This window comes from Phaseolus vulgaris, chromosome 2, assembly GCF_000499845.2.
Source record: "Phaseolus vulgaris cultivar G19833 chromosome 2, P. vulgaris v2.0, whole genome shotgun sequence".
Classification (NCBI taxonomy): Eukaryota; Viridiplantae; Streptophyta; class Magnoliopsida; order Fabales; family Fabaceae; genus Phaseolus; species Phaseolus vulgaris.
Genome location: NC_023758.2, coordinates 19,708,169 through 19,727,237, shown reverse-complemented (window position 1 = coordinate 19,727,237; position 19,069 = coordinate 19,708,169). Strand labels below are relative to the sequence as shown.

General features: G+C 32.3%; 3 protein-coding genes across 3 annotated transcripts; 1 reads left to right on the top strand and 2 right to left on the bottom strand.

Annotated features, from left to right (window-relative positions):
• Window positions 1–464: 464 nt before the first annotated feature.
• LOC137810861 (cytochrome c6, chloroplastic) lies at window positions 465–6,064 on the bottom strand. Its single transcript, XM_068612328.1, has 6 exons — window positions 5,894–6,064; window positions 5,656–5,779; window positions 1,464–1,561; window positions 1,339–1,370; window positions 1,023–1,086; window positions 465–741 (listed from the first exon to the last, which is right to left on the bottom strand). The coding sequence occupies exons 1-6, from the start codon at window positions 5,951–5,953 to the stop codon at window positions 601–603; spliced, it is 519 nt and encodes a 172-aa protein (XP_068468429.1). The 5' UTR covers window positions 5,954–6,064; the 3' UTR covers window positions 465–600.
• A 994-nt stretch (window positions 6,065–7,058) lies between these two features.
• Window positions 7,059–13,010, top strand: LOC137810860 (lecithin-cholesterol acyltransferase-like 4). Its single transcript, XM_068612326.1, has 11 exons — window positions 7,059–7,529; window positions 8,356–8,447; window positions 8,536–8,654; window positions 9,252–9,387; window positions 9,543–9,594; window positions 9,997–10,097; window positions 10,701–10,883; window positions 11,402–11,559; window positions 11,681–11,735; window positions 12,183–12,236; window positions 12,394–13,010. Exons 1-11 carry the CDS (start codon window positions 7,283–7,285, stop codon window positions 12,802–12,804), a joined length of 1,608 nt encoding a protein of 535 aa, XP_068468427.1. The 5' UTR covers window positions 7,059–7,282; the 3' UTR covers window positions 12,805–13,010.
• A 2,384-nt stretch (window positions 13,011–15,394) lies between these two features.
• LOC137810859 (lectin-like) lies at window positions 15,395–16,813 on the bottom strand. The gene is made up of 3 exons (XM_068612325.1): window positions 16,439–16,813; window positions 16,053–16,171; window positions 15,395–15,866 (listed from the first exon to the last, which is right to left on the bottom strand). Exons 1-3 carry the CDS (start codon window positions 16,739–16,741, stop codon window positions 15,497–15,499), a joined length of 792 nt encoding a protein of 263 aa, XP_068468426.1. The 5' UTR covers window positions 16,742–16,813; the 3' UTR covers window positions 15,395–15,496.
• Window positions 16,814–19,069: the final 2,256 nt, after the last annotated feature.

Below are 19,069 nucleotides of genomic sequence, written 5' to 3'. Positions count from 1 at the left end.
CCTTAAAAAAATGGAAAATGATGGTTTGACACCCATTGCTCCACTTTACACCCCACTAAATATTAATATTTTAATTATTTTTAACTTTTTAATTTTAAAAATTATTTTAACATTTTACATTTTGTCTAATATTTTATTAAAGACATTTTCTTATTTTTAAAATTTTCTTTTACTATAAATATTAATATTTTAGTATAGGTGTAAACTGGAACGGGGTGTCAAAATATAATTACCCTAAAAAAATACATTCCAAATTTTACAATCTGAAAATGTATTTTTTGTTGTTTACATCTCAGATTCTATAATTTGAAAATATCTTTTGGATTCCATAATTTGAAAATATATTTTTTTAAAGAAATTCATTATAAATTATAAAATCTAAAATGTATACCCAATCCAGGAATACTTCTTAGATTATCCATTTCAAAATTAAAAAGAATAAAGAGTATTTTTGGTAGTATGGGTGCCACATGCAAACATTGTTGTTTAATGGGAATCTCAGCATGTCTGGTTCAGCTTAATATTAAATAACTAATAATTTGTTTTCAAAACTTTTCAAAAAAAGTTGAAAGAAATAAACAATTATATTTTAAAATTTAATCATTTTTCTTGAGTGTCTATACTTGGCCACCCTTGATCAGCCTGTAACTTGACAAACTCAGCCAATACCTTGATCTCTTCATCCTCCAAACGAGCTCCAAATGTGCACTGTCCCCGTGGCATGCACTCTTTACCAAAGCCCTGAAAGGAAGTGCAAGACATCAACTATGAATGATGAAAAACAAAATCTTAAGGCATCTAGTGAAACATATTAACTGTGTATATATGCGTAGTAGGATGAGTTGGCTTGTTTCACTTTTCTTTAGCTTTCTTTAACAAATGAAACATACCCCAAATCTAAACTTCACCCTCTATCTACCATTTTTATGATTTAAATTAACTCCTCCAAGACATGTGAATGCATGCACTCACACTTAAGTGTATAATGATTTCATTCTTTAAATCTACACAAGATAACTTACTGCCATTCGTCCTTTGCCATAGTAAGTGACACGATAGATCGCTTCTTCTGTATCAACTCCATTTCTGTTGAGTAAAATTTGGATAACTTCAAAGATATATCAAAAAATAGTCAAACGTTACTACTATACCTTTTGCTAGAGGCCAAAAATTGTGAATTTTAAATTCTCTCATTAGTTGATGTTCCAAAGAACTCACTAATGAAATACTTGGTACTCAATAGTTTCAACAAAAATAAGTATTTAAAAAAATTCAATGCTTTCCTTCTCCATCATATTTGCAATTCAGCACGAGGGTGCTTAGTTTTTCTCCTATTACCTCTGTAAATCCTTTGTAAACAGAGTTGATCCCTGTAAGTTAAAATAGTGGAAAAGAGTAAGGGACAATGAACAAATTAATTTGAGTCTGCAAGGAGATGTCTTGCATCATAAGGGGATGCTCACCGGTTGTATTACGTTTCCACCAGCATCGTGACATCCAATACAAGCTTGACGAAACAATGTGGCTCCTCTCTGAATATCTACGGTTTCAGCTCTTGAAACTGCAGAGTACAATAAAATAAACGTGAATTACATGTAAATATTTCCTTACAACAGCTTCCAAGTCCAGACGTGCTAGTTCTTAAGTGAAACAAGCTAAAGCTGAAGAAAAAAACTAAGTTGGTCCAATAACGGTAAACGGATTTTAGCCAATTGGGCACACAAATATTTAGCAAGCATGAGATGAGATGCGATGATTTTTCAGTTTATATTTCACTTTTTTAATCACTAACAATTAGCAACGAATCAGAATTCTGAACATAGATCGTTAAGCAACTATGTCATTTTGCAACACATGAGAATAAAGAGAATTTGAGAATCGGTGATGTGAAGTTGATGAAATGAGACGGTCGCAGCATGGCTTATATACGAGAGGGAAATCTACTAACTGATTAAGTAGTGTGTCAACCAATTTTTGTTTATCTCAAACTACTTCAGTACATTTTCTGAGTAAATATTCAATTTGGTCTCTGAAATATGAGTGTGTTGGCTGATGGATCCTTGATTAAAATTTTCGTGTAAATGAGTCCTTGAAAAATTCATCTTTTGTTGGTCGAATCGAATCACTCTGATCTTGAGTAGTTTGATCTTGGCCACTAGTTGATTCATTCAATCTTCCTCCTTTCCATTTTCCTTTCCCCTCCGTGGTTCCATCTCCCTTTATTTTTTAAACTGTTTTAGACTTGTAATTTTTGCTCATGTGCCTTCTCTTCTCAGCATTCCTCCACTCATTGATTCTTTGTTCATGGGGGTGAATTTTGTAATTCTTCAGTACTGATTGAATCAAGGTCCTTTGATTCTTCATTTGCCAAAACATGATAAAAATGCAGATTAAAGGTTCTCAAGATCTTGTCAACAACCTGCTGCTGATCTGAGAGCTCCTCCTTGCAAGACTTCATTCCACTCACCAGTATTTGAATTCTGTTGAAATAATCTGCAACAGGTTATTGATTATTAATCGAGAGCAACTCATTGTCTTCTGAAAGGCAGAAACTTGACTTTCTTTGTCTTGTCAGCACAATCATAGGCCTTAACCAAAAATATCACTGGTTTTGTTGTAGTGGCCTTGGATATTTTTCCGAAAACAGTAACATCAACACATTGATGAGTTTCTTGAATTCTTTATAATCTGCCTTCTGTTCTGCAGTAGCATCTATTCCTAACTCATGAAATCCCACCTTCAATTCTCCTACATCTTCGAAACCGAATCATCTTCACCCTCTATTCATCAAAGTTCTTTGCTTCAAACACTGATAAAGTGCTAGAAACAACATTGTCCAAACTCACCATTTCTTCCTGTTTCAAAATTCAGGTTCTTCAGTCCATGAACACACCCGAGAACTAACGAATCAACCTTGCCATTGATACCAATTTGTTTGGGAAGAAATAACACGCACATAGGAAGAGGAAAGAAATCACAGAAAGATAATGTTTTGTATTATTTTCAAATGTACATCCTTCAACAGACACCCTCACTATTTGTTATAAAACTTTATCTCACTGTTAGACTCCCACTATTTGTTATAATTTGCTTCTGAAATGCCTTGCATTTTCTTGGCCAACTCTTGGAACACCTCTTCCTGTTGCCAATCTAACTGCTTCCTGAATTGTAGAAGGTTTATGGAGGCGCACAGATTTTTCCAATTCTAAATTGAGACCTGACAGGAAAAGATTTAAAAGAATATCCTCAGAAACCATAACTCTAGCTAAGAGGTTATCAAATTTTTTCTAAATAGTCAACTAAAGAACTCCCTTGTTTTAACCTAGCCAATTGAGCCACGGATCATCAAAGGCTCCATCATCAAATCTCTTTTCCATATCCTTCCAGATTTGTATCCAAGAATGACGCTGGAAATCAGTTTTTAAGGTAATGGCGTTGCCATGCAAAAAATTTGCCTTCCATAGAAAGAAGAAGTAACCTAGCTCGCTGATGAATTGGTGTATTTTCCAATTCAAAAAATTGTTCAGCTTTGGCCCTTTAGTCTCAGAAATTGGTTCCATCAAAGGATGGAAAATGCAAATGTATTATGTCAAGAACAGTAGAAGAAAATTCCATAGAATCTTGATTAGCACAAGGATACTGAATCTGCTGAACAGTGTGCTATATCCTAAAGTTCTGGGATTTGATTAATATTATTGTTGGGTTGTTAAGATTTAATTAGTTAAGATTTAATTAGTTAGGATTTAATTAGTTGGGATTTAATTAGTTAGGATTTAATTAGTTAGGATTTAATTAGTAGTTTCTATCATTTATCATTTATTTTAGTTGGGATTTAATTAGCATAACTTATCTCTATCATTTGTAATCTTTAGCACTCTATAAATATAGTATTGAACTATTATTTGGGATATGAATGATATATGCACCTTGTTTCCTTTTCTCAATTCTCTATCATATCCTCTCTATCGTTGTTCTCATTCTTGGTATAATCGGAAGTCAGGTTCCCTTTATCCAAAGCCTAATCGACCTAGACGCTTGCACACACGATCATTCATATCAATTGGTATCAGCGTACTTTCAATGGCAATGGCAGATTCAACACGCTCCGCTCAAGCTGCTAAGGAGATGGAAGATCGAATCTCCCAAAGGATGGATACTAGGTTTATGGAACTCGCGACTACGTTGAAGGAAACCTTGACTCTTTCTATGAAAGACACTATGCAGGAATTACTTACTCAATCTCGAGGAGAAGGGTCCCATGGCCTCTCCAATGACAACATGGGGTTTGGTGCAATTGGCGATGATTCCATGGTTGAGTTGTTGCGTCCACGACAAAAGACTTCGGTTGATGCCTATCCTGAAGAGTTCAATTCAATCATTACAAGATTGAAGTTATCTGATGATCATATTCTAAGGTACTTCCTTGTTGGATTAAAGAAAGAAATCCAGATGATGGTAAGAATGTTCTGACCTAAGTCTCTACAACATGCGTTTACCTTGGCCAGGATGTATGAAGGAGCTAATTCAAGCAATTCGATGGCCAAATTCCACAGGGGAGTCTTGGGTCCAGCACCAGTGCCCTACATCTTTGTCTGCTTCAATCAATACCAATTGAAATGAATGATCGTGTGTGCAAGCGTCTAGGTCCTCTCGTAAGAGATTTAGAAAAACGATTAGGCTTTTGACAAAGGAAACCTTTAGGTGGCTTTCGATTATACCAAGAACGAGAACAACGATAGAGAGAGAATATGATAGAGAATTGAGAAAAGGAAACAAGGTACATATATTATTCATATCCCAAATATTCAAGCTTTTTATTGGTCACCATCTCCATCTCCCCAACTTGTTGATATTATAAAAGTTTCTCAGTAACCCAATCACTTCTCTCTCTCTCTGCACTCACCCACATTGTGCCAGAAATCTACACCTCTACACCGACTTACTCCTTCAGTGGCAGCTCAGGTATGCACTCAACTAATTTTTGGTAGAATAGATGTAATTTCTTATTCAAAACAGCACCTATCAAAAGGTTTATAAAGACACAAACTTTGCTCAGCAGGTTTTTTACACCAACTGTTCTGTTTACAAAACCAACAAAACAGAAAACTCTATAAAAGAGTTATAACACTATTCTATACAAAGGGGTGTCTTTTATATAGTGTTCACACCCTTTGAACTGTCTAACAAACTTCTGTAGTTTAAATTACAGATGCTATAAAGTTTAAAAGGTAAAAAGTATTTATTCTATCAATTAATCAGAAACTAAAAATTATCAATATAACTTTCAAAGTTAATTACCATAACAATCAACACACTTATCCTACACAGTAATAGGATAACGATATAAGAGGTTAGATATATTCATCCTTGAAGAAGAATCATGCTTTGAAGATGTGGTTCTAGATTGACATGAAACTCTCCTTTGTACATCTTCAATTGGGATTCAACTCTCAATTTTTCACTTTGTGAGAAATCAGTCCCATGAAATCTAAATTATTTTCTGTATTGTTTCAGCATTAATGCCCACGAAAAGAAAAGGATTGATTTTGAAAAGTTGCTGTATAGAACAAGAGGGAGGACGTTGCATTTTGGTAGTAATGCAGTTTGAATAAAAAAGCAGAGGCCTTATAGGGGAAAGGAGTGATGCGAACTCACGTGGAGTGGTGCAAATTGGAGATAAGACAAGAAAAGCAGCCACAAGAGGAGGAGCCAAGGTCTTGAATAACGTCACTTCTTTCACCCTTGTAAGAATTGGCTTCTTCTCCCTCATAACATTGTCCTTTTAATAAAAAAATTCAATACCAAGAGTTCTAGTGAGTTTCTTTTTCTGGTTTAACACATAACACAGTTCAAAATCACACAATGAAAGTGAGAGAGATAAGAGTGTTTTTACCTTCATGGAGAGGAGGAGAGTGTAATCAGTGGAACCAGAAATCAAGGAAGCAAGTTTCATTTCGTCTGTGGCGTAGTATAAGAAGGCCTCCACCCGCGACTGAAACTGGATAGCGTCGGAGAGTCTGCTTAACTCCAATCCTCACTACACTACATGACACGTTTTTTTTTTAAGCTGATCTACAAATTTTTAATCTTATATTTTGTATCTTTTTTCTTAATTACTAAATTTCCACATTTTGAATTGGGTTTCTATTAATTATTAAAAAAATATTTTTCTATTAAAACTTTATTATTTAATTTTTTTGGTTAATGGATGATGATAAGAACCATATTGTCTCGTCATGTTTTACTTTATATACATGTATCTATTACAGTTTATATAACTGATAGCGGAATTCTTTATTATTTAATACATTTTCAATTAAACACAAAGTTATTTATGTTATATATAATTATAATATTTTATATTAACTATGAAAGTTCATATTTTATTAATGATGCTGGAGATAAGGAAATAGTAAGATGAGGAGACAAGACACCAGCTACCAATCACGTCACTCTTTTAATAGAAAAATTTAAATAATAAAAATTCAATTGAAAAATATAAGATATATTTTAATAAAAATTTCAATTGAAAAATATAAGATATTTTTAATAAAAATTCAATTAAAAATATTAAATATAAGAAGAATTTGAAACTTAATTAAGACTTATGTTTTTTATAAAATTTAATCTTATTTTTTTTTAATTTAGTTTAATTGATTCTCTCTTATCTCTTTTATATATTTTTTCAGGTTTTCTTTACATAACTCAAGAAATTAATTCTTTTATTCTAATAAAATAGTTGTAATTTTTATTTTATTTTACTCAGCTGTTTAACTCAATAAATACATGTGTAAATTATTTAAAATTAATGTAAGAGTTAAAGGTATAATGGAAAAAGAAATAGTAAATGTGTTATTGAAATTTAAAATATTAATATTTATAAAAAAAAATAAAAAAAAATCTCTTTAATGAAAATATAAGTAAAATGCAAAATATTAAAATAAATTTTAAAATTAAAAAAATTATAAATAATTAAAATATTAATATTTATTAAGATGGAGAATATGATATTAAAAAAAAATATACTTATTAACAGTACCCATAACTTTATTGTTTTTATATTCAGAACATGATTAGTTGTAACCATAATAAACCCTGACAAGTGGCAATTAGTAATGTTTTCGAATTCCACGCTATCGTTTTTCTTCTTCAAACTCTGAACCTTCCGTGCAACGCAGAGCTGTGCTGGAACACTTATCGTGAAGAAAATAACCCTTGTACGTTGAAACCAGCACCTTCCCCAAATCATTCAACCATTCCAAACCCTAACTCGCGATTCCCGATGACGATCTTGTTGGGGGAAATTCTCCAATCCGTGGAGCTGTGGCTCAAATTGATCAAGAAGCCGCAGCCAGAGGCCTTCGTCAACCCTAATCTCGACCCCGTTTTGCTCGTTCCTGGTGTCGGCGGCTCCATTTTACACGCGGTTAGCGACGCCGACGGGAGCCAGGAACGCGTTTGGGTTCGCTTCCTCAGCGCCGAGTACAAGCTGAAGACCAAGCTTTGGTCTCGTTATGATCCTTCTACCGGTAGACCTAATTTTCATTTTACTATAATTGAGGGCATTGGAAGTTGAAACTGAGGCTGTTTAGTTGCACTTGTTGCTTATTTATCTAAAGACGTTTCCGGATTAAAGAAAAGTAAAAATGTTAAATGTGATCAGCGTATGTGTTATTGTTTTTCTTTAAAAAAAAAATTAAAATTGCAGGTTTATGTGGTAAAACGCCGAATTGTGCTTTGCTTCTTTTTTTTCTCCCTTTCCAATAATTAATTAATGACCACAGTTAGAAAGGGAGTCAAGAAATTGTATGATTGAGCAAGGACGTATGTGGATAAACATTTTATTTAAGTGTTTGTTTGATAAGAGTTATTACAGTGAGAGCTTATGCCTTTTGAAGCTTCCCTTTGAAACTAGTTGACCATATGTTTGGTTTAATATGTAGCAGTATTTGATTGGCATCAAACAAAAGCTAGAAATAGTAGCTTCTGAGTTATATTTTTATGTTATTGACATGAAAATGTCACTTGCCTCACGAATTTGATGTGCAAATTAAAGCTAAGTAAAAAGCTTGGAGCCACTTTCAAAAGCTTAACTAAATTTTGAGCTACTTTGTTAACCTTCAATTTTAAGCTTGAGTTTTTATATGATAACTCCAAATAAGCACTGCAGAAGCTCTTCGAAATGGCCCCAATGTGTACTCTTATCTGTTTAACGCCTGTGCGTATCCAACCTTCCGTGCCTGTCCAGTTTATTTATTTCTTTACTGAAATAATGTGTTTTTCGCTGAAAAGTGTGCTATGAGAAACTTTGAATTTGGTGATCTGAACATGAAGAATATTTTTCATTGAAACCAGGAAAAACTGAGTCCATGGATCCAAATTCAACAATCACAATTCCGGAAGATAGGCACGGACTCTATGCAATTGATATTTTGGACCCTGACTTGGTACGCCTGCTTTATACTGAATTGCTTGAGTTGCAATGCAGATGTTCAATCAATTTATTCATGAATCGTATATATTTCTTTTGAGCAGATGATTGGAAGTGAGGGTGTGTATTATTTCCATGACATGATTTTTGAAATGCGTAAGTGGGGATTTGAAGAGGGGAAGACACTTTTTGGCTTTGGATATGATTTTCGCCAAAGCAACAGGTAGCTAATTAGTTTAAGGCTGGAGTTGTTTAACGAATCTTGAAAGAGGAGTCATTTCCTTTCTCATCACTAATCCATAATGTTGATGTTCTTAAAGGGTGTCACCATGTTAGAATGGAGGGCCATATTTTTCTATGCCATGTTTCTGTGACAGAATTTTGGCCTTCCACCATTGATAAGACTGCATAACATTGAATTTTAAAAGAAATTCAAACACTGTACTTTTCAAATATGTACATTTTATGAGAGTATTTAATGTCATATTTCTGCATGGAAAAACCGATTCTATCTCATTTTCAAAATGAAATTATTTCTTTGTAAGGAATTCACTATTTTTATACTTTGTTATTATTTTGTTCGAAGGAACAGTTTTCTGAGGAAGCGAAATTTTGATAAATAAGCATAGCCTAAAGTGAACTGTAATTATGCAAATGGAATTTAATCTTATTGATGTCTCTCCAGTGTATCTTTTGGTTATTGGTTTACTGGTGGTTTAATTCCCCACAATCCCAAGGATAAGCTCTCTAACATAACAAGTAGTTACTTGAGCAAAGTGAAAGCAATTTTTCTTACAACTGCTGTGTTTATTTCATTTAGGTTGCAGGAAACAATGGATCGGTTGGCTGATAAATTAGAATCAATTTATAATGCCGCTGGGGGGAAGAAGATAAACATTATAAGTCATTCTATGGGTGGTCTTTTAGTGAAATGTTTCATGTGCCTGCAAAGTGATGTAACACATCTGTTAAACTGCTTATTTCGGTTTTATTTTATTTTGTTGTTTCTGTTTAATCTTATCATTTATATCTGTCAATATTTGGTTTATACACTTCAATCTTGGAATTTATCTACTGCTGAAACATGACTACATTTTTATGTTGCCTTCAGATTTTTGAGAAATATGTTAAGAACTGGGTTGCAATTGCTGCACCGTTCCAGGGTAAGTAATTCTATTTTGTATTTATCAAAAGTATGGAATTATAATTAAGGATATTTGATGAATGATTCTTTTAGCATTTCAATGCAATTTATAATGACAGGTCTATTAGAAATTTGTTTTCCCTTGTTTAATATATAAGGCAGTGCCATATTTTCTTCATGGGCTAAAATAGTTAATGGAAAAAACTAGTGCATAATAGATCACACATTATCATTTCACTTGATGGTGACCAAAATAAATATGATTTGAACTTATGACTCTGTATAATTTAATAATTTTCTTTTATTGCCTCAATGTATCATATCATATGTATTGTTTTAGCTGGTTAGAGGTTTTTTATTTTTTTGTTTTTTCCATGGAAAGTGCATAATGGTGTAGTTGTACGGGTACATTGTTCTGCAGGTGCACCTGGAAGCACTAATTCTACCTTTTTAAATGGAATGTCATTTGTGGAAGGATGGGAACAAAACATTTATATTTCCAAATGGAGCATGCACCAGTTGGTACATATCAGTTATTTGTCTTCTGGATTTGTGCCTTGAATTTGTTTATCAACTGTCTCAGCAATTTATCCTTACCATTCAGCCATGGCCACTGGCCAAAGTGTGGATAGATTAAGTGTTTATTAACCATTCTGAGGATATTGGAAAGCAGTGATGAGTACATCTTCCTGAAATCAAAGTCAAATAACCGAATTGCTTAATTACTTGTCACACTTCACAATTGTACTTTTCAAAACTATGATTACACTAGAAGAAAAAAGAATTATGTGACATAATATGGTATGAAAAAATATAATGATAGTTTTCTCTGTTATTATTTATAGTTTTGTAGAAGTTATTTTATTACTGGATTGCCTTTCATCTTTTGTATGATCTTCTGATATAGTCTGGATGTTTTGATTTTCAAGTGTATGTGTTGTTGGATGGTGTTCTCTCTTTCTGTTGTTTATGCTGCTCCCTATTGAAAAAAGATTATTAAAAGCGCAATCTTGCGTTGTTTTTGTATGCATTTCTTGTTTTGATTAATTTCGTTCTCTCTTCTGATTTTGGTATTTAGATACTTCAATATTGTAAATTATTTATTGAAGTTTGTTCCAATCACAGCTTATTGAATGTCCATCCGTATATGAACTGAGAGGTTGTCCTAATTTTCATTGGCAACATGTTCCTGTTCTGGAACTGTGGCGTGAGAGACATGATTCTGAAGGGAAATCACATGTTGTTCTGGAGTCATATCCACCGTTTGATAGCATTGAGATTTTGAAGCAAGCTCTTGTAAATAACACTGTGAGTTACCACTTGCACAGCATGGATATTAATGGAACTTCGTTAAATTGAGTATGAAATTTCCATGAAATGGAATACATTATAGTTTAAAATTTATTTTTGGAGCATTAGACACTTTTTGCCTTTGACTATTAAAATTTACAAATAATGATTAATGAATATTTGAATGGAAGAAATCATGATGTAAAGATGCTTTGCCTTTTTCATATCTAGAGATGAACTTGGATTAGAACTTTAACTTGGTCTCTATTCTCTCCTAGTTTAAGGAAATCTTTTGAGTAAATTACACTAACACCCCTTGTACATTTTTAGTGTTTACAACAACTTTACTGAATTTTTTTCAAGCAATAAAAGGGTTAGGTTAATGTATAAAGGGTGTTCGTGTAATGCATAAAGGATGTCAGTGTAATAATGTATTTCTTTAGAATACAGTAATGCATTTAAGGAGTACCAGTGTTGCTATTAACGATCTAGTCATCTAGGATGTTTATTGATATGTAGCTCTAACTGTGATCCAGGTTAATTATGATGGCAAGGATATACCCCTGCCCTTCAACTTGGATATCCTTAATTGGGCAAACAAAACATGGGAGATTCTATCTTCTGCCAAACTTCCCTCACAAGTTAAATTTTACAATATTTATGGGACCAGTCTTGAGACACCTCATAGTGTTTGGTAATGCCTCTATCAATTCTTTGGATGTTACCATTGGCTACCGTAGAAATGGATGCATGTAAATATTTATAATTCTTTTGGAAACATGTAACCGTCGCTTGACACAACTATTATTCTACAGCTTTGGGAGTGGGGACAGGCCTGTTACAGATCTGCAACAGCTACGTTATTTCCAGGTCAATACATTTGTGATTGTGTTAAATATGTGTTTCGTGAATCATGTTATGTCTTGAATAATACGAGTTGTATGGTATGGTGCACACAATATCCATTCCCCGGGTTTAAAATACAGTATTATTTTTATTACTCTGAAGAAAAGTGTGGGTCCATCTGCATTTTGGCTGTCTGTATTCATTTGATTAGTTCAATAAAGTGTATTGGCTAATAGAATTGGTAAATTTAAATAAATTTATTTTTGAAGCCGTTGTGGTATGTCTGACCTTGGAATGTGACAACCTCTTCTCTTCATAACGTTATCTCACTTTTCTCTCCAGTGTGATGTAGTTCAAGTATTTTCTAATTGAGCATTCTTTATGCTAAATCTTTGTAAATTATTTCTCCTCATCATGTGGTTACTTTTCTTTTCTTTGGTTGTTAATGCTTGCTTCTTTCTTAAAATTCAGGCCAAATGTGTATGTGTTGATGGTGATGGAACAGTTCCTATAGAGTCGGCTAAGGTTTGCTTATTTTCCTATACATAAATAATCCTTGTGCAATTGATATGTCGAATCTAATTATATTTAGTTTTCTTGACATTGTGTCAATTATGTATCAGTAGTGTTAGTATTATTTGAGCTAAAGCCCAAAATATATTTTGATTAAACCTAAATGCAGGCCGATGGTCTTAATGCTGAGGCAAGGGTTGGAGTGCCAGGCGAACATCGGGGCATCCTTCGTGAGCCACATGTATTCCGTCTTATCAAGCACTGGCTGAAGGCTGGAGTTCCTGACCCCTTTTACAATCCCCTCAATGATTTTGTGATTCTACCTACTGCTTTTGAAATTGAGAGGTATAAAGAGAATGGTGTAGATGTAGCATGCCTAAAAGAGGAATGGGAAATTATTTCCAAGGACCAAGATGACCTAAGTAGTAATACAACCGATAAAATGTGCTCCATATCAGTTTCACATGAAGGACCCAATCAATCTTATTCCGAAGCTCATGCTACCGTCGTTATTCACCCAGGCAGTGAGGGTAAACATGTTCAACTGAATGCTTTGGCTGTTTCAGTTGATGCCTCGTGAATCACATTCTGTTGAAGTACGTGTAACATCGGGGGCTTATATATAATTCATAATGGTTGACATCTCTTGTATATATATTCGTTTGATTTCGGTGCCATATTCCTCCCCGTTTCATGTATGAAAATGAATACCATCTTCCTGACATTCTTGTATACACTATGTGAATATCATGAATCAGTTGTGAAATGAAAGCCATATTTATGCTATGTACAAAGTTGCTATCTTTTAGTATAATTTTTCTCTAGTTTGTTTGTATTTTCATTTTGTTCAAGGAAAGTACTATTTCATCGAAGAGGAAAGCGAGAATGTGGACCAGCAAAGGCAAGGAACTTTCTGAGCCCCATTTCCTGCAACCGTGTTATTTCTTGGGGCTATCTTTCATTTATTTAGGAATGTAAAATATACATTACGGAAAGTTTATGAACATTAATGCAAATAATTTTCTTAAAAACTGGTCTTACAAAAAAGTAAAACTATCACACATATATATGTATGTATTTCCATGTAAATATATACAGATAAAAATAAAAAATTTATTTGTAGTCATAAATCATGATAAGATAAAATATAGTCAACACAATTAAAATACTAAAAACTTAAACAAATATATAAGAGTTGGTCGCATAAGTATTAATAACAAATATGAAAAAACTGATTTATTTAAGATTGAAGTCTTTAATTAAAAAAAAAATTCTTTAAAAAATTTAAATACAAATAGTCCACAAATATTAATAAATATGAAAAATTTTATTTATTAACATTGATGTCCTTATTTTTTTTTCTTTAAAAAATCAAATACAGATTATAGTAGTGATAAGACAATGCATACTATCCCACCTTACTTTGAGAGTCCCACATGTGAGATGTATTTGGCTTGTCCCACGTAGCTCCGGGCTGGCGAGTCACGCCGCACAAGTTTTTAAAAAAGTTAAAAAGAAAAATTAATAAGGTTATTGATAAATTTTTAATATTTACTATATAAAAATAGAATATGAAATAAAATTTATATTTATACATTGAAATAATGAATAAATATATTTAGTTATATTTATTATATGCACCTGTGAGGACTGTGAGGAGTTTAGACCGTACTTATGTTTGTCGGTGAGTGACTGATGTGTTTGTATCATTTCTTCAATCTCTTTCTTTTATTGTTGATGCTCGGTCAGTTGGAGTACTTATGATTGCACTCCGATGCTCAAGTCAGTGCTCTGTTTTAATGTTTTAAGTGTTCTATTTTGGGATATAAAAAACGTACATTCCTCATTTGTCTTGTCCTCCTTTATACGAGTGTCCTTCCTCTCTCTTCGTTATTGTTGGGGATATTCTCCTTGACTCATTTAATGTCAATGATTCTTACTAATGACACTTCATAACTATTAATGACAACCTATTCAATGTTAGTACTAAGTGCTAGTAATAATAGTTATTTATTGTGTTCTTTATGTTGTAATTTTACCTTGGTTAGTCAATCCTAGATCGTCTAGTCGATACATTATAATAATAATAATAAATTAAAAAGAAAAAATAATTATGTTAGTTAGAGACAAGCTAGCCTGCATTTTAGTTGATGCTTTGCCTATGTTTGGTGAGTTTGTACATATGGACATAAATATATTTTTCTCGCCTTATAACTTTGTGTACATTCAAAATTGACTTAACTCTCCTATTGTCATCATATGAAAAAATTGATTTAATTAACATTAATGTTTTAGTTAAATTGTCCCTTTTTTCTTAAAAAAAAATCAAACTCATGATCATATATCTTAAATTATTATTGCTTCTATCGAAAATGAGTTTGGGAGTGCAACTCGGTGAGAATTGGACGTCATCGAGATTGAGATCTTAGTTGGTCTCCAATACGAAAGGGGAGGTCCATTTGAAAAAGACGACTTTTCAATGTTTAAGTCAATAAGAACACAAGAATAACAGGTTCTTAGTAGTGTGAGAGTTAAGAGTATGACATTAGATAAATTGTACTTCCTGGAGAGTGAATATTTGTAGGCTCATCAGGTGGTATTCTTTGAATGGACTCTTACCAATCTTTTGGATTAGCCATGTAACTGTTATTCATTGTTTCATAAGCGCTCTTCATTTAAAATCCATTGTTCATTAAATGGATAGTAACGGTCTGGTTCAGAAGTCGAATGGTCGCCTATGCCGTTGGCAGACGAACATATTATATTTAATATTTATATATATATATATATTGTGAGGTTTTATGGTATTTTTAACTATGTTTGAGTTTTTTTCTACCACTCTTGTTAAAACAAAAAAAATAAAATCATCTATATAAACACGTTATGTTGATAGAGAATAATATTTTACCAAATAAACATGAATGGGTTATTCCCATATCATATGTTCACCTCAATGTGATAAAAAAAAATAATAAGTTAATTTATAACTCTGATAACTTTTATGAATTCGTCAACCCGGCAAAATTTAACAGTAACTTAAAATTTATCAGACAGTTGTGAACAGGAGAAAAAGAAAATCAGACTACAAATGAAAATGTAGAAAAATGACACAACAGTGAGAACTAGAGGCAAGAAACTACTGATAAAAGAGGTTATTGAAAAACAAGATATAAAAGGGAATCCAAACTGAATTTTTATTTTACATGAACTAAAACTAATATTTGTTGGATACAAGCATAGATTTCAGAAATAAGTTAAGTTGAAAGTGTTTGCTAATTCTTTGGCTTGATGGCAACACCTTGGATGAGAAGGCCAGTTTTCCACATGCCACCTTCATATTCATACAAAGAGATCTCCATCTCCCCAACATCTTTTTCAGAGGCCACAAACTCACCTACTGGAACCTCTATCCACCTCTCCCTTGACTTCTCCATTAAATTTTCCTTGTGCTGTTGTTTCCTCCCTCCAGGAAGAACAAGTCTAACATTTATCGGAAGTTCCCACCCTTCAGCTGAATCTTTCAACATCACAATAAATGACACTTGATACAAAATTCCTGGTGAAACCATTCCAATGTCAAATTTCCCATGCACTTCTAACCAGCATACCATTTTCAGCCTAGCCAACTCTATCATCGTGCCGCTGCCACACACACACATAACAACTTTATTTGGAGCTAGTTTATAGCAAGTTGGTATGAAGGACAAAAATTAGTTTTATAGATCTACTATGGAGAACACTTTTTTTCTATGGTTTAATTTGAAATAGTATTGTCATTACTTTTTCGGCTGGGAAACTCTAAATATAATATTGGTGATACATGTTTACCTTTCTTCTTTCTGCTGTTCCCATCTCCAATAGTTCTGATTTTCTGCCCAGGTGATTGAGAGTGCTCTCGCGTACAGCACGAAACAGTTGCTGTTGGACTTCTTCTCTACCCAATATTTCTGTGCACAAATAATGATAATCACCAAAGATTCTTCAGTCAGTATATGAAATCTTAAATCGAGTTACTATAAGATATAAGATTAAATATGTTTTCATAATTATATTATAACAATTATATGACCAATATGAAAATACATCCTTTTTTAATTTTGGTTAAGAGTGTAAGAACTAAAAACACATTTAAGTTAAACTTCTCTTAAAAACATGTCCATTTCTATAAAGAGGTAACATGAGGACTTAAAAACTTTGAATGACATTGAACTTGCCTTTGTTTTGTGAGCTAAGAACACCGCAGCATATAGCTGATCCAACAGCTTTCCCCAGCTGGAAGAATTACCAACTGAAGAGTCTGCATCCTTCAGTATATGTTCATAGTTGTGTGGGATCCGTCCTTGAAAGTTCCATGGTTTCAGTGGCATCTTTGTGTTGCCTTCAGGAGAGAACGACCATGATTCCCTTCTGGCAGGTTCATGTGGCTGTGGCTGTGGCTGTGGCTGTTGGTGGTGGTGTGACTGTTGCTGAAACTGTGTTTGTGATTGTGGCTCTTCCTGAGATTGAGTAGCCCCCATTTTTTGTTCCTCTACCTTCCTTCCTCATCTTCTAAATAATATAACATTTACGTTTAGAACTGATTCTATGTTATCTCTCAACCGTTGTTATTGCTTCTTCTTTTTTTATTCCAAGGTATAATATGCTTTATCATAAAGGAGAGATATATACGACTTATAAGCACTTAAATATGACAATATTTTAAAAAATATATATTACCTTTTCTCATTTATTATTTATTATCATGTTTATCACCTATTTTCCCCTTTTCTCATTCTCTCGTTCTTTATGTCCCAAAACAATAATTTTATAATTAATTAAAAATTGAAATCCTCGTAAACTTGAAGGGTATTATTATTCCTACCCCAAAAAAAATTTAAAAAAAGAAGAATATATTAAGTATAGTTAGTGTGAAATTAATCTTTTTTTTTTATATTTGAGTCTAGTAAAAAAATAATTATGAAGACAGTGTAATTTTTTTAAATAAAAAAAGAAAAAAAAACAAGATAAATTAAGCATATTTGGGAGGAGTGTTATTCGTTTTGGCAATATTTTCAACTTTTAGAGCGACTTAAGCTCATGACCCTCACAATGGACTCATAATACGGGCTTAAACTCATTCAAAATATTCTATGATTAAATTTATAATTATATAACAACTTTTTAAAATAATTTAAAAAATATTAAAAAATGTTTATTTTGGAAAAATAAAATTTAAATTTTTTAAACGTTTTAATAATATTTTTCTAGAGTTATTGAATTTCTCTTGAAATCTTTATTCCTCGTCAAAAGAATGTGTAGGAAGATGAACTCCATATTTCTCCGTTAAAGGACAAACACACTGTTGCGGAAATTGATTTACTAGGGTTTTTCATGAAAAACTATAATCTTAAATAAAATTATTTTTAAAAGTTTCTTTTATATAGGTTATGATTTTCAATTAAAATATAAAAAAGAAACACTTTTTCAGCTGTAATCTCATTCATAAAAAAACTATCCCTTGCTTTTCTATTTTAACACAACTCATACATCATCAATAAATTGAGTGAACTAGTTTACATTCCTTCTCATTGAAGATTCTTCATCAATAAATCAATAATAAATGCTCTTAAGAAAATATTATTTTTAACAATTGGAAAGAAAATTTACATTCTGCCTTTACTTCATCTAGTCTTTGTTCTTGAGTCATCCTCATCCTCATCCATATTCAATAAAAGTCATTTACTCATCACCGACCTTTGGATTATTTAAATACAAGATAAAAAGATTATGGTACATGAAAATCACCAACTCACCCTTTTCTCCAAAATCTCGTCATTAATAAAAATGATTATTTCACGTAACTATAAATTTTCATTTTTAGGCTATCAAAATTCTTGTTTATTTTATAAAACTCAGATTATGTGTTACTATACATTTTTACATCTCAATTAGCTGATATCCTAAAATTCACCCATCAAATCGTAAATTATAGCTATCAATATCAAAATTCTTGTTTGCATGTTGCTATATTATTAGGGTTCTCAACAAATACTGGAATGTGATTTTTTTTAAGAAAGCAAAAATTTATGACAAACATTTTACTCCATTGATTATTTCGCTGAAGCAAATATTTATTTATTATATATGATAAAATATGTTTTTACAACATGGTGTTTCACTGAAAGTTTGTAATATATAAATATTAGTTCTTGGATATATATATATATATATATATATATATATATATATTAAGAAAATAAAATATAAGTTTAACTTCGTCATATAAAATTTAATTATAAGATAAAGTTTGCATCTACATATATATCATTACTAATGCAAAATGAGGAATCTATGACAATTTTTTATGACGGTTGTTAATCACTCATCACAATAAATATTATGGTGGTATATTTGTAATTTTGGAAAGACTTATTATGTGAGTTGAGCTACATAATAACTAGTTATTATGATAGGTCATATTTTAACTGTCATATAGGTTACTTAATATTTGTGTTCAATTTAAAATCGACATAGTAAATTTTGTGATAGATTAAAATAAACTCTAAATCTCTGACGTTCCCTTTTCTTCTCCATGATGCTATAACATTCTTCCTCTTCCGTGTGCTCCAACATTGTTCTTCTTCCATGATGCTTTAGCATTTTTTTTTCTTTCGTGGTGCTCCAATAGTGTTCTTCTACCGTGGTGCTCTAGCATTCTTCTTCTTCTGTTGTGCTCCTCCGTCTTTCAATCTTTCATGGTACTCCTCCATCTTTCAATCTTCCATGGTGCTCTTGCTTTCAATCTTTCGTGGTGCTCTTGCTTTCAATCTTTCGTGGCACTCCTTCTACATGTAAGTTTTCTCCAA